Here is a 15933-nt window from a genome sequence, read left to right as displayed (position 1 = left end):
GGTGAGTTGTGTTTGGTAGGTGTGAACTACAGCTGACTGGGCGTTTTAATTACGTAACGAATAAAGGCATTGACATCGTCGAATGGCTGCCCAGTGCTGTTATGCGTTTAGTTATTATATAGGCCTAATAATTATTATTAAATGTATTCATCGTTCCTTTCTTTTTCCTTCTCTGTACTTATTCTTTCCTAGACCTACACCGTCTTTATCACTCCCTCGCTCTCATTGTCCCCTCTCACCCTCCCTCTCTCATGCCCATCATTTTTCTTATATTTCTATTTATCTACTTGTCTTTATTATATCTTTTTATTTCTGCCTTCCTCCAGCCCTCTCCCATTCTCCATATCCCTCCTCCCTCCCAAGACTTCTTACAGAGGTGAATCTGCCCTCCCCAACCCCTCCCTCTTTGGGCACGCCACTATTTCTATACCAATCTCCTTCTTAAAATAAAATTAAATGGAAATTTCTTAAAAACAACCTTTATAGGCATGATAGGCCTATACTTATATTTACATGTATACGTATAGCGATTACCATTATAGTGTAATATAGATATATGGACTGGACATGGCAGCCTTCATACATTCTAATGTGTAATCGATCACCAAGAGCATTCAATTTATTTAAATGAAACGCCTATCGTCAGGTGGGTGGTAAAGATGATTGCATCGACAGCTAAAGCCTCCTTATAGTCTTCAGACCCACACAAGCACACATTTGGGATACATAAGAACAATGGTACCACTTTACACATGACTGCCCTTACACATGACTGTAGTGTGGTCACTTATTGATACCAGCCTGTTGTGTAGAGCGTTAATATGATGCCGGATCAGTGACCAATTTAATGGCGGAACCCCTTTCTTCGAAACAATGGTACCACTTTTATGAATAGCCTGTCGCAACTTCTAATCGGCATCAAAAGAACAAAAGATTATATAATCTATTGCGACTCTATTTCTATTAAAAGCTCTTTGGTCCAACCGATCGATTTGAACGTACCATTGGCCTGGAGAGGAGGTATCTCTGTTGACGATAAATCAATATGACCTTCATCAAGTGAGGATCAGCCAAGCACGAACAGTTTCTTGTTTAGCGTAATTAGCATATTATCTTATAAGTATTTTTACCGTAGGCCTTATAATCATAATACAGGCCTGCCTCAAGTTTAATGTGCGAGTAGGATGATTTCTTTGATATTCTTCTTGATTTGATCAATATTATACCTATTTCTTTTCTTTTAATACCTTTACATCATAGGCCTACAACTTGTATTAGTTTTTTCAAAGAAACTTTTCAAACTGGAAATAATGTCACAGATATTTTTGCTGCCATGTTTAAAGATACGAAATACCTGTGTGATGGTTGATGGAGGCTAGCTCGAGATACTCTAGCTAAAATACAGGTTTACATTTACTATCTTACATTATCTTGCTGTATTTCAGCTAGAGCTCCAAACGACAAGCTTCCGGGTTTTTTTGTAGAACAATACTGTTACGTAAGATGAAGAAGAAACCCGCCTCGGAGCCCGCCCTACTCATTATTTCATTGTACTTATTGCAATTTGCCTCCACACATTACGTAATCAACACAAAGCTTTTGTGAAGATTAGTGAGGGGATAAGAAATTGACAGTGGAGGATACGAAGGACACGCCGATTGTTAGTTGTCAATCATGAATTGCCGCAACGTATTAATATTTTACTGCATGGCATTCCGCAAACACCAAGACAAATTATGCCGTATTTTTCCAAAGATCATCTCATATGAAGTAAGCTGAATGCGATCTGTACTTTTGTAACATTCCGATCGCTTTTGATCACCTATTATCGGCGAATTTGCTTGAAAACACGTGAGTTCATGTTGTGTAAACATAATTAGCATAGACACAAATGAAATTACGATGCAATACAATGCAATTTGAATGCGCAGCAGATCTATAGAAATAACTTTGCCCGGTTTTATGCAGAATTAGACCCTGTCTGATGGAGGCTCTGATATCAACTATAATGGCATGGGAAATATATCAATTGTGTGAAGAATACTTTGTGGGAACAAGTTAGATTTACTGTAGTATATGATTCTGAATTACAAAGTATTGGTTAGTACTTTTGTGATTTTCCAATTGGCGTTAAACATGTTTAATACATGCCTGCATTTGTAATGCTTGTTGGGGAGTAAACGAAATATTCTGTGTGTGTGGCCTGAACTATAAGGTCTGTAGTGCAAATCTGTCTATTTATCCAGCGTTTAGATAATGTGTACTCAACCGTTGATGTCAAAAGACCTTTGATTCTGGATACTTGTCCGAGTGTTTAATGACATTGTATTATGCCTACTGCGTATGAGGTGGCATATAGCATAATTCTCCACTGACATATAAAGAATATCATTAACAAACTTTAGTACTTCTCGGACCTAAAGATTATAAGAGATTATACACTTGGATGATGTTGTATTCATACGTGCATCTACCAGCATCTACTGCGACGTCGCCCGAAGCTAGCCTTTCGAACATGCCTTCTCGTGTGGCGTGTGTAATTAAACGAATTAGGTATGAAGAATGCACGCAAGGTTAACATCGTCACACGTTTGCGCATGTCCGTAGGTGCTAGGCCAAGTATAAACTTTCATTTAACATTCTAACCAAGCACATGCACCTCAAATCTAACCATATACCTCTCTTCCGGCAAACATAGTCCAAGGGTCCCTTAAACGTACTATAGTAATGCACTATTCGATCAATAGGCCTACCCCCCCAACCCTTCCGGGAAACGGAGATACGTGTGTGGATTGTAAGCTGGGATGATATAGGAATTAAACAATGATTTTGACAACCAATTAGAGGTCAATGCACCAAACGCAATTGAATGTTGAGAGACGACGATGCAAATCATCGATCATGTTACAAACACTTTTGTAGTCAGTCCCACTTGGGTCACGGGCGCTTTCTTATCTTGTCAAGTCTGCTGTATATATGTGTATATCGGACTCAATGCGATTTTGAGCACAGTGCGATTTGAGATGGTACTAGTACATGTAGTACCAGCAGAGGAGATCTATGTTCCCGAGCTTTTCTAGTTGTGTGATGCTTTTGACCAAGGTAAGATTTGTGTAGAAGTTTGAATAGAGGTTGTGCGTGAAATTATTGATTCGCTCCAAACAAAGGATTTGAACCGGTGTCCTTCACCGCCGTAATCACGGCGCAGTGCAGTCCATTCAGTCAGATGTTGTCATCAACCTACTTGCCGTATAGTGCATTTGTTATGTGTGTGAGACGAACTGTCGCGGTAGATTGTAATCATGCTTTTATTGAATGTATTTGAGTAGTCCGCCATATTTACGGTATGATACGTCATATGCACAACCTCTATAGTAAGTCCAGTATTTTGATTTAATTCCAAATTTCATGTTACTACAGCTGGGTGACTGAGAACATTCATCAATTTGTGTATAAGGCTTATAACATTTTGGTTGTAATAGATCTGGATCTGGATTATATACTGCCCAACACCCCTAAAGAGGAGTAACGCGAGCAAGGTGGTGTTCAGAACAGGATGATGTCAGAAATTAATATTTTGTTCTGGGTCTGATTATTCGGACTAGGTGGTGTTGTAACCTAGGCTTTTACGATTTTTCGGGAAAATGTCAATCGCTCCCCGGAAACGCTTTAAAAGGGATGTTTTAATTTGAAGTGTGTCTCTTGGTGTTGGGTATAGGCTCATGGTAGAGTAATTTTGGTCTTATCATTTTTGAGCATATTAACACTTGCAAAGAGAACAAACAATTTAACAACAGAAATTTTCTGATTAAGCGAATTACTGACATAAAAGAGACGTCACACACCGACATCGCCTGGCTAATAATTACTTGGTACAGCAGAGATACTAAAATAAATACCCGGGATCGATACACGTGAATGTGCTATGCACGATTTGATATTCAGACGATAAATCTTTGGATACCGGGGTAGAAAATGATGAATATCTCCCGTAATTGATTTAGTCTAAAGAATCCAGATTTGGTTCCTTGCACTTGAATATATATGTTCAACGGATATGATAGTCGTTAGCTAGCGTCTTGAACTCAAAAATTGACAAAAATATTCTGATTTTATATGTGTAACTATAGTGCAGCGCGCAGGTAGCTGCACTCACTCCCGTGGAGGCAGTATAAAAGTCGATGACCATTGACCTCAATGGCGTATACATGGTCACTCACACACAGAGAGGTCAATTACCAGGCTATTGTCAGTAGCCTTAGTCATGTCCCTCGGCTCATTATGCGTCTCAAAGGTCGGAACAAAATGGCCATGCGTGGCTGTGGATTCAACCTGCCATGGCGATTTCTGCCATGAAAATATCGGGGCGATGACACTGTGCGTCAACATGCATGGTTGAATTAAGGGCTCCGGTATGAGTGTTTCGACAGTATTTTTTGTGGGACATGAGAGCATATCAGACATCGAATTGTATTCTGAATACGAAGAATGTTCTTCTGATATCAAATAATTTTGATTTTTTTAAATTCGCAATATAATAAGGCCTAATACAAATTGTATGGCAAATTATATATTATTTGATATTTTAAAATTTTTTGATATATAAAAATCCTTGAAGTAAACTTTATAAATCTAATGATATCTACTTAAAGTGTATGTAGCTGGGATGAAAAGCCGAAGATCAATGGAAAATTCGACCTTTCATATTGAAGATATACATTTTCCCCCCAAAAGACCCAATTAATTTGAGTATTTTTGGGAAAACAATCCATATCATCAATACAAAAGGTCAAATTTTCAATTGATCGTCGGCTTTTCATCCCACTACATACACTTTAAAATACTGAAAGGTCAAAATTTTCAATTGATCGTCGGCTTTTCATCCCAGCTACATACACTTTAAGTACATATCATTGGATTTATAAAACTTCATGGACTGTTAAATATCAAAAATATGAATTTTTAATCATTTGCCATAAAATGAGTATTATATATATCGCGTATTCAGAAAGCAATTCGATATATCTGATGTGCTCTCATGTCCCACAAAAATACTGCCCAAACGCTCATACCCACCCCTTAAAATTTAATTTTTATATTAAATTACAGGTACAACAGGTGGCAATCATCAAAACAAAAGCTCATAATGGCGGAAGGTGGTGCTCCACTCGAAAATAAAAGACGAACTCTGGAATGTTCCATATGCCTACATCGATTCCGCAATCCAAAAACGTTACCATGTCTCCATAGCTTTTGTGAAGATTGTTTGACCAACTATGCGCCTTATGGTACCAAGACGCTAGCATGTCCATTGTGCAAAGAAAGAATTGAAGTTCCCAATGGTGATGCGTCGAAATTCAAATCTAACTTCCACTTGAAAGAGCTTGTAGAAGAAGTGGTTCTGACGGACAAAGTAACTAAACATTCAACGGAGATTGTATGCAACAGTTGTGATGAGGAACTTGTAGCAGTGTCTAAATGTCTCGACTGTGATCAGTATCTATGTTCGCCTTGTTTGAAGGCTCATAAACGGTTTCCGGCGCTACGTGAACACGCCATAGCTACATTTGACGAAATCAAGACAGGCAAGGTATGTTTTAATCGATTGTCATTTCCCTTCTAAACATGGTAAAAAGCATATTAGTTATGGTCTGCACTAGGAGAATACGATCGGCGAGGGTTCGAGCCTTGGGCTTGCCTTAGGTGAAAATTGTCTTCCTCTCCCAAAATGTTCCTAAAGGTCGGAAATCCCGCAATTGTGTTCAGTACATTTACACCACAGAATGTAATTGTGGAAATTATTCTCTCCTCATACACTTTTTAGCATATGTGACGTCTTGTGGTTCGGAAGTCACGTAAAGCCGTTGGTCCCATGTACAGGACGACTCACCCATGTGGACGTTAAAGTGTCAGACCTTTTCTGATACCCAGACAAACAAGTACCTAGACCTAGAACTTTGGTTCGCGTAGTGAAGCCGACACTGCTTAGCAACGACTTTGACAAAGACGCCAACCCGGACGCAAGCAAGCAGATTTGTTCGCGTGTATGGAACATGTTGCATTTGACGCGAGCGATAATGGCGCAACAATCACGCAAACGAGCGCGTTTTTCTCCAGACATGAACGCTTATTTCTCCGCGTCCGACCACCCGACCAAAATCACCTTGGATACGAGGCTTCACCTACTGCCATGGTCAGGGATGGGCAGTTATAGGTCTAGGTTGATATGTCTATGTTCTGATACCTGTACTCCACCCTCTACGTTCAAGAGAGGACAAGATGGGCGCAACACAACGTACAAGTTGTCTACCCATAAACCATAAATCCAGTAGAACGTAGAACTATATCAACATATTGATTGCTTTCAAATGTTGAAACAGCATGTGCATCCATTAGGTGATAGTGGGAATTATAGGCGTAGATCCCGGGGATGGGGGTGTGGTGGGTGGATGGGGGGGGGTTAGATCCCCAATATTTTGCTTGGGGTGGTCCATACAATCATCCCCCAATGTTGACGCCTATTTGTGGGTTTTTGACCAAATTAAACCTCATATTTGGCTATTTTAGTCACAAAAGTGCCATTTTCCCACTTCGCGCGAATTTATTCTAGTTTTGCACTATATTTCACCAGTTTAGCTTCAATATGGCAAAAGTTTTCGCGCACTAATTCGCCCGCATTTATACCATAGACTTATTCTGACGCCAAAAGGTACTGGATTCATTACAATTGAAGAATAATTTTTTCCAACCCCATCCCCTATGTCAAAAAGAAATCTACGCCACTGATCATGCCGGTGTGAATAATGCACAATAAGATATTCCCCGATAACTGTAATTAAACGTACAGATTGTACATGTACTTCAGCTTCAAGATTAGATGTACATTGATAGTTTCTATTGATCATTAAATATCACAATGTTTTATTTCAGATTCGACCAAGATCAAGCATCAAACGCCAGTTGATGTGCAATAGGCACCAACGTAATAAAGCGGAAATATTTTGCACCACGTGTGAGATGCCAATATGTCATGTTTGTGCAACTTTAAAACACAAATCTCCAGATCACGAATGTATCGAAGCATCCGAAGCAACTGATACTAGAAGAAAGCACGCGTTAGAAGGCCTTGAACAGTTAAGTATTGTTGAAACACTGTTTAACGAAGCGAGTACCAAGGCAAGTAAAACACATGCTGCTTCTCGAGAATGTGTTGCAAAACTGAAATTAAGTATCGAAACCAGATTCAAGTTTTTGATAGATAAACTTGAGTCTGATAAAGGGAAGCTGTTTGCAACTTTAGACGCTAAAGCTGCCGACGAGACGCATATGCTTGTTAAGTACATGTTGTCAGTCAAAGACACTATTGACTCATTACAACATATTCAAGAAGAGGCAAAGATACTGGTGGAAGATGCTAGTGATGCAGACTTTTTGTCTTTCCATGGAGTAATGAAATGCAAGCTCGACCACTTGTGTCTGACGAAGCCACGCATATACTTGTCAACGCTAGAATGTTTGGTGTTTCAGGAAACAGAATTGACAAGTAGTGAAAATTTCGTTGGTCTTATCAAGGAAGCGCAGATACCAGGTGAATTTAAATCGGTCAATATGAAGCTCGTCAAGGAATATCGGCCAAAGAAATGCGATCGCATTTGTGAATTTTATGGCATAGATGTAGGTTACTGGTGTCCGTATGTGTTACAAACGCACGTTTTAGCGGTTACGGATAGGGTATCCAATGAAGTGATGATATTAGACGCCAATTCTTTGGCTGAGAAACAACGTATTCGTGAAAGTAATAGTGAAAAAGGATCAGAACTTGTACAACCCTCTGACGTTGCCTGTTCTTCGAAATCAGACGGACTTTTACTTGCTATCGTAGACAAGACAGACAAAGTCAAGGTGTACAAAATGCATAGATATGACAAGTTTCGATTTGACAGAGCAATTGATACTCAATTACCTTGTTGCCACGCTACCCAACGCACAACAAGTGCTTCATCGGCGGTCACGGTCGACTCTGTTAATCATATCACTATTGGAAGACGTCTGGCATCTGGTCATAATTGGTTGATGAAGTTTGGATGGGATGGTGTTTCGAGCTTGGATGGTCGCCGAATCTCGTCGACTCCGTCGTTTCTTACATTTACTCACGATCATGCACAGCTACTTGTCTCGGATAGTGCTTCTGGAAGGGTTGTAAGTTTGACTGGAGGTGGGTCAACAAGATTTGCCATTGATGCTAAGTCCTTCGATCAGAAGACACCAACTGGGGTGTGTTGTGATACGGATGGCTGTATCTTTGTCGCCTCCGTTGCATGTTCAAACGGAAAGACAATATCAGCCGTTCACAAGTACAGTCCAAGCGGTAGCCACATTGCCTGCTTAGGAGACTATCCTCATCCAATTTATGGCATCGTATTTACCAAAGAAGGACAACTGGCAGCTGCATGTCGTGATACTGTCAAACTGTTTGATGTTCCAAAAGTATAACTAAAGCTGTTAAGTATAAACTACAGCTGTTGCGCACCATGACAATGGTTAGCATGGAAAATGCTCGATACATAGTCTATATTTTACAAAAGGTTATTATTATGTTTTTGCATAAAACCATTTCATTATGGGTTCTATCAGTTAAAGATATTTATTCTTGCTACTTGGAACACAAAAAGATTAATTGCTAGACTGCTTGGACATGCTAAAACACAACAAGATTAACCGGCTCTTTGTTGTTGCTTGTTGTTTTGGCCTAAGGGAGCGATCGTTATTTATGACAGAGGGGGGGAATGGGAAAATTTAGGGGGAACACGAAATTTTTGGGGTCTTTAGGGGAACCTGAAATTTTAGTTGAACCAGGAGGGGGATTGTTAAATTTTAAATGGAGAAAATTAGGAAAAACAAGGGGGAACGCGAAAATTTTGAGCGGACGCGAGGGGGGAACGCGAAATTTGTTGTCGATATTTTTTCCAAAACGCCCATTCCCCCCCTGCCGTAAATAACGATCGGTCCCTAACCTTAGTAGCTTTAACTTCACAGCAGTATACGCTAAAATCAAATTGTTTCTTAAATTGTGTTTAGAATAAACTTTATTCAATGCTAATTTATTACACATGCTGAGGAAGCCTGGTTACTTTTTAGAAATAGCCGAGTGGGAGGATTTTCAATGAAATGATTTTTGTGTAAAAACTGAAGCATCCTATGTATAAAAAAATATTTGTATCAATATTAACTGTACATCATATAAATAAGTATAAAGATTCGTGATGCAAATGTGGTACAATCAATCTAGTATTAAATAGAGTAGTCTATTTAAATTTTATATAAGGCAATTGTTTTTTTAATTGAGTGAAAATGGAGACTGAAAAGATGGTTAAAAATCTAATTTTGTGGAGTTTTTGTATTAAGTACTGTTCACAAGAAAAATGGTATCTTATAAGCCGGTGCGGTAAACATGTGCACCTATAAAGTCAAATGATCGATATATGTATTGTGTAATGTATGAGAATAGTCGACTGTAGATCCGTCGGATAGCGCTTTTTCAATGGGAAATGAACTTTGCTGCTTGGATGATGTCACGATGAGATTAGCATTTATTCCGTATTGAAAAGCGTGTTCCGACGGATCTGCACTCGACCAAAGAGGCCATATAGGCCTAATTTAATTGTCGCATTCTCTGTATGCAGAAACGCAATAAACTTAGCTCAAAAAGAAACTAATAATTTTTCACAAGGTCATATCTTAAAATCCCGTCCATCAAAACAAACCAAAATTACACACAGGTTTACTTCAATACTTTACTCTAGTCTAAACACATGTCAGTAACCAAGCAGTTATGCAACTGACACAACAGCAAAATTCACTGACATCGAACAGCTACCTGGACCACATTCACAGCCCAATAATTGGCACCCAGCACAAGAATCTGTGAGAATGAGTACAAACCCATATCCGTCTCTCAACACGTGATATTCAAAATTTCCGGGCGCCGAAATTGTCGAGTGCAATGACGTCTCAGTAATACAATGAAGGGTGGCAACAGTTGAGCACAAATATGACAAATAGCCATGACTTCATTGCACTGGACAATTTCGTTTTTATGGTTTATATGAGTTTGTTTTCAATAAAACCATGTGATTCGTGCTTGATAATTATTTTTCTAACATATAAGGCATGCTGTGATTGCCGAAGACATCCGTTAAACAAGTAGCGATCCTGGAGCAGCACTGGCTCAGGTCTATGATGATATGCTCTGATGTAGCTCAACTACTCCGACGTCTTGCAGACGTTTTCCGTTGTGACACCCGCAGCGGCTAATTTTCCGTCAGTGTCTTCGGCAGCGGCTACACTTTCATGACTTTTCGCAACGTCGTCCACTGCAAAAGACGTCGACAAAGCGAACAAAGCTACAGACAAAGCTAACCATTTGACTAGAAAGGACATAAGATTACCAGTACTTTAAGGACTCTGAAATGAGCGTTTCGACAGCATTTTTTGTGGGACATGAGAGCACATCAGATGTATCGAATTGCATTCTGAATACGAAGAATGTCCTTCTGATATCAAATAATTTTCATTTGTTGAAATTCGCGATATAATACAAATTTTATGACATATTATTAAATTTTGATATTTTTTAATTGAAAATGTTATTCCTTATTTTGTTTGGTGTTTTGGGGGAAAAATCCATATCTTCAAAACGAATGGTCAAAATTTTCAATTGATCGTCGGCTTTTAATCCCAGCTACATACACTTTAAGTACATATCATTAGATATTACCTGTCCGCTGCAATCTTCTGTTCTTTCCGTCTTCTGATGGAAGACACAGGCTGAAAATGAAATATTGCGTCTGTTGCAACGTCAAACATCCAACAGTCTATAATATCGAATAATTCATTGATGTTAGCACTGGGTAGTAGCCATTACTGCCAGTAGACAGGAAGTCTAGAAAGTTGACCTCAACGCTGTGGGTGGTCTTCCTGTACTTTTGAATGGGACAGCAGTAACCTTGGCCAATTTTTAGATCAAAATTTTTGATTTTTCAGATTTCTTTTACGTTTGTGAGAGCATAACAAGACTATACGTCGATGGCTTTTTATTTCCGTCGGTAAATAGTTTTTAAATGAAGTGTTTATAACATATTAAAAAGGCAGAGACCCCTGCTGTATAATAAATTTGCTAGGAAAGTTTTGAGTAACCTTGATGAAAATTATCAAAAAGTGCCTATTTTGTGTGTGTACGGTCCATCACCTGTCACTTGGTAGTCTTGTAACATGTCTAATGGCGCTGCCCATGGCCACTCGATGAATTAATCAATTCGATATTATAGACTGGTCAAGAATTCCTGGGTTGTGTACATGAGCTATTCGTCTACTCGTTTAGTTCATCAGATTACACGGTGCCCTTTCAGCATATTGTTCAAATGCGATTCATTATATTTCCCAGTACATTTATTATACACCGGAAAAAATTCATATTTGACGCTATGCAGATCAAGTATTTAAAAACATGATGCAAGAAGTACCTCAGTCCATTATCTGTCTCCTTTGACATATTTTGAAAATGCATTAATGATGAAAGCACAGAACGGAACCACGCATAATGATATAATTACCGCCATTTACCTCGCTAATGTTTTCAGTCTTACATTAGATCAAAATATCCTAGTGTTATTATATATAACTAGAAAACATTTGAAACATGAAAAGCAATACACCTGTTAGTTCCACAAACACATATTTTTGTAAAGAAAAATCGACATAATTTAGTGTCAGAATTTTTTTAAACTCACTAGATACAATAGATAATAACATGCAGCAATATCTGATCATGAATACAATGAAAAATACAATGTAAGAATTAGATTTTACGCCACACAGTAATACATCAAGACTATTAGTTTAGTGATGTAAATGTCCTATACTAAGTGCAAATTCCTTCTAGAGAAATAATGAACCATATACTTTCATTCAGCCTTTTACATATAAAACAGCACTTATCCAGGTAATCATTATTTTGTTAATAGTGGGTTTAAGGGATCTAGAATGAGCGTTTATTGCGTTTCGACAGTATTTTTTGTGGACATGAGAGCACCTCAGACCTATCGAATTGCATTCTGAATACGAAGCATGTCTTTCTGATATCAAATAATTTTCATTTTTGAAAATCACAATATAATACAAATTTTATGACAAATTATAAAAATTGGATATTTTTCAAACTTTTGATATATAACAGTCCTCGAAGTAAATTATATAAATCTAATGACATATTCTTAAAGTGTATGTAGCAGGGAGGAAAAACCGACGGTCAATTGAAAATGTTGACCTTTCATATTGAAGATATGGATTTTTTTCCCAAAAAGGCCTAATTTTTTGGTGTTTTGGGAAAAATCCATATCTTCAATACGAAAGGTCAACATTTTCAATTGGTCGTCGGCTTTTCATCCCACCTACATACACTTTAAGTATAAATCATCAGATTTATAAAGTTTACTTCAAGTACTGTTAAATATCAAAAATATCAATTTTAATGATTTGCCATAAAATGTGTATTAAATTGCGAATTTCAAAAATCAAAATTATTTGATATCAGAATGACATTCTTCGTATTCAGAATGCAATTCGATATGTCTGATGTGCTCTAATGTCCCACAATAAATACTGTCCAAACGTTCATACCCCAGCCCTTAAATCCAGGTCTTGTCAAACTGTCGAAGCATTTGTTGACCAGTGTACGTGATATCGGTTATTAAAGAACACTTGAGTGAATTACACGATCTGATTTTTGGGCTTCAGAATCAAACGAACTTGGCAAGCAAGAAAATGTTAGTCAAATCCCAGGTTCTATGCTCAAATGAAATGCAATAACTACTTTCCTAGATATTGTTTTCCGATTGGCGAGGTTCTGGCATAATGAATAATAAATTAACAGTAATTTTCAGTCCATAATGTCACTTCGGATCTTAGTTCTATTTAGCAATGCTGGAACTAAAGCACCTTCAAGTTTTGAGATATTTTCTCAAGAGCTATCTTAAGAACTACTGAACCAATACTGGGCTTGTTTACACTCATTTTAATGCATTTTTCATGCAGATTCCAAATATGGTCATGAAAATGTACACTTTGAATTTTTACAAAAATTTGAAACTTGTCGTCTGCAGTCGACACCCGCGTGGATCTTAAACGCTTCAGCGGGCTACTATCCTCGAGACGATCTCGAATGTTTCCAGGTTGAATATGAGGTAACAATATTGGATCCCGACATGTCCGAGATGTTTCTGCGAATATAACGAATGCATTAAATGTCCGATGCTAGACTAGAAATGCAAGCAATTTAATGTGAAGAACCAGCGTCGGACATTATTGTCCTTTGGTGATGAATCAGACTGTCGTCGGGTAACCAGAGATTTTATACTATGAGATGAGACACTCTGTACAAACTGCCTATACCATGCTATACCGCAGTTGAAGACAGGCAATTCGCTAGCGTCGTCGCCGGCCAAGTCTTACTACGATCGTGTAATGAGAAGATACCACAGAGTCCTACATAGAGGTCTGAGGAAGAGATGGTCCGAATTCTAATTTATTAATTTATCAGGGAATCACATTTTTGTACCGCTCACAAAACAGAGAGTATAAGTCCGCCCACCGCTGTCAATCATTAATAAAACAAGCTCTGGCAATGACGTAATCTTAATTATAAATGTGAAAATCACATTAATTTTTGTACATGTACTGTCTGCTGTACTCTGTCTTCCAACAAGTGCCGGAGTGTCGCGGTCCTGGGGTAACGATCTTCAGGAGATACTTCAGGTCCAGAAACACATTCTTAGAACTAGAAAATATTCAATTAGTGCTTATTAATATCTCGACGACATGTGTTATACAGGTACCGAACACTTTTACCATTATTATTAAAGTTAACATGATCCTAAAGTAATAGCAACTAATGCGCAGTACCTCTATTGATTTATCTATATATATAGATACAACATTGTGACCTTGACAGGGTTTTTCAGTACCTCCATTTGGGGAAGGTGATCACTGTTTATGGATATTTACAGTATCTAACTAGAGCTAGTCGTAGTTCTAGATTGTGGCACACCCTCAACTCCAATAATTTTGGATATAATATCTCCCGCAGTCTGTCTGAATGACCTCGTTCTCCAATAATACACAACAACATTAACCCAACTGTTTCCATAGATTGCGAGAAAGACTAAGAAGGAAGTGTAATTGGGAGCATCGTTCTCGGTAATATTTTCATATAAGGAGAATAAGATTCCAGAAACAGCACATATTCCATATGCGACGGTTATGATGACGAATGTTGTAGCAGCTTTGGATTCTCTTTTCGTGTTTCGTCCTTCAGACCTGTTGACCTGGTTCTCTTCCGCCTGTATGCGATTGAGGTGCTTCCGCGCAATGCTAAACATTCTCCCGTAAAGAATAAGAATAGTAAAAAGTGGGAATATAAGATAAATAGGTAATGAGATATAGAGGATCCAATTCCCGGATGAGGTGGAGATAAACCAACAAGCGTAAGTTGGTGTGTCATAAAACACTTTGAAGTTATAGATGTAAGCAACAAGAGTTTCGTAAGCCAAAGCACCAAACCAGATTGACACCAATGCGATTCGTGTTCGCGTGAGAGTTACAATTGCAGGGTAGCGTAAAGGATAACATATAGCGATGTATCTTTCTACAGATAAAGCAACTAGAGCCCAGGATGTTATAAATGCAATCGCACCTCCTATTAGTGCATTGATGAAACACACGGTGTTACTCAGCGGCCAGTAACCAAATGGTGACGAAATAGTCGCGGGGAGAGTTATGATGATTCCTACCATCAGATCAGATATTGACAGCGAGTACATAAATTGCCGAGAAACTTCATTCATTTTAGTTTTCCGTAATACCACTAGGCAAAAACTATTTCCAAATAAAATCAGAAATGTAGTAATTGCCAGAATTACAGTTTTTACGCTAATTTTCCATTGTTCTTCGAATACAGATCCAACATGTTCCGTTCCATTTACACTTGACGAATATCCTGTTAAATTTTCCATATTGATGTACATTAACCTATTCGGTGTGGATACAGTTTTTATTCTTTAAAGTATGTGTAACGATCTCGCTCCCTCTCTATCATGTGCAGCGTTTGACGGATGATCAACACACTGAATGAAGTGCAGCGTTACTGGTATTTTTGTGTTTTCGTAGAAGCTAATGCTGAATAAATTACGGACTTAGAAAGATAAATCACTGAATCACGTTTCTCTCTTTCCTTTTTGAAGTCAAAATAAATCAATGTCACGCATTACATGATGCACAAGTAATTACCATTTTGGTGGTTTATGATCGAATGAACGTGAGTTAAACATTGTGAGTCTCAAAAAGTTTGTTTACTACTATACGACAAATCGACATAGCATATTGATAATAATAGTGCAGTACATGATGAGCTACATTAACTACATTAAAGTATATTGAACATGTTGTATAAGTTATCTCATTGTACTCAATGATAAGCAGATTTTGTTGAATCTGAGTTTGTCTCATGGAAAATTGTAAAGTTGAATTTGACTGTGTTCAGGGGAGTATATGATATTGCAGCATGATATGTTCTTGCATTTTATATATTTTTTGCAAGCTTTGGTCTTTTTGCTTTATATTGCTTGTAAGTTGTTGCTCACATTTGATTTTGTTGAGTATCCCCTGTACACAGACTTTCAACAATTCATGCAGGTCAGTTGTCAATCTATTTAATTTTGTATTTATTTTTGTGTTTTTGTATATGAATTATGTTATGTAACAGGAAAGGAAAGCACTCTGTGTTTGGACCTACAAGTCTATTTTTCTTTCCTGAATTACCATTTTCTTACTTATATGTTGTATTATTACTATTATATTGTTTGTATTTTGGTAATTCAA

At 37.9% G+C, this 15933-nt stretch overlaps 2 protein-coding genes across 2 annotated transcripts; one reads left to right on the top strand and one right to left on the bottom strand.

Moving 5' to 3' along the window:
* Positions 1 to 3056: 3056 nt before the first annotated feature.
* LOC140163545 (E3 ubiquitin-protein ligase TRIM45-like) lies at positions 3057 to 8493 on the top strand. Its single transcript, XM_072186858.1, has 3 exons — positions 3057 to 3102; positions 5110 to 5590; positions 6931 to 8493. Exons 2-3 carry the CDS (start codon positions 5147 to 5149, stop codon positions 8491 to 8493), a joined length of 2007 nt encoding a protein of 668 aa, XP_072042959.1. The 5' UTR covers positions 3057 to 3102; positions 5110 to 5146.
* A 4107-nt stretch (positions 8494 to 12600) lies between these two features.
* On the bottom strand, positions 12601 to 15259 carry LOC140163950 (trace amine-associated receptor 9-like). The gene has a single exon (XM_072187248.1). It carries the CDS (start codon positions 15078 to 15080, stop codon positions 14067 to 14069), a length of 1014 nt encoding a protein of 337 aa, XP_072043349.1. The 5' UTR covers positions 15081 to 15259; the 3' UTR covers positions 12601 to 14066.
* Between the last annotated feature and the right edge of the window lie 674 nt (positions 15260 to 15933).

Source organism: Amphiura filiformis, chromosome 11 (genome assembly GCF_039555335.1).
Source record: "Amphiura filiformis chromosome 11, Afil_fr2py, whole genome shotgun sequence".
NCBI lineage: Eukaryota > Metazoa > Echinodermata > Ophiuroidea > Amphilepidida > Amphiuridae > Amphiura > Amphiura filiformis.
Note: the sequence above shows the minus strand (reverse complement) of the source record. Positions and strands in the feature narration are given on the sequence as shown.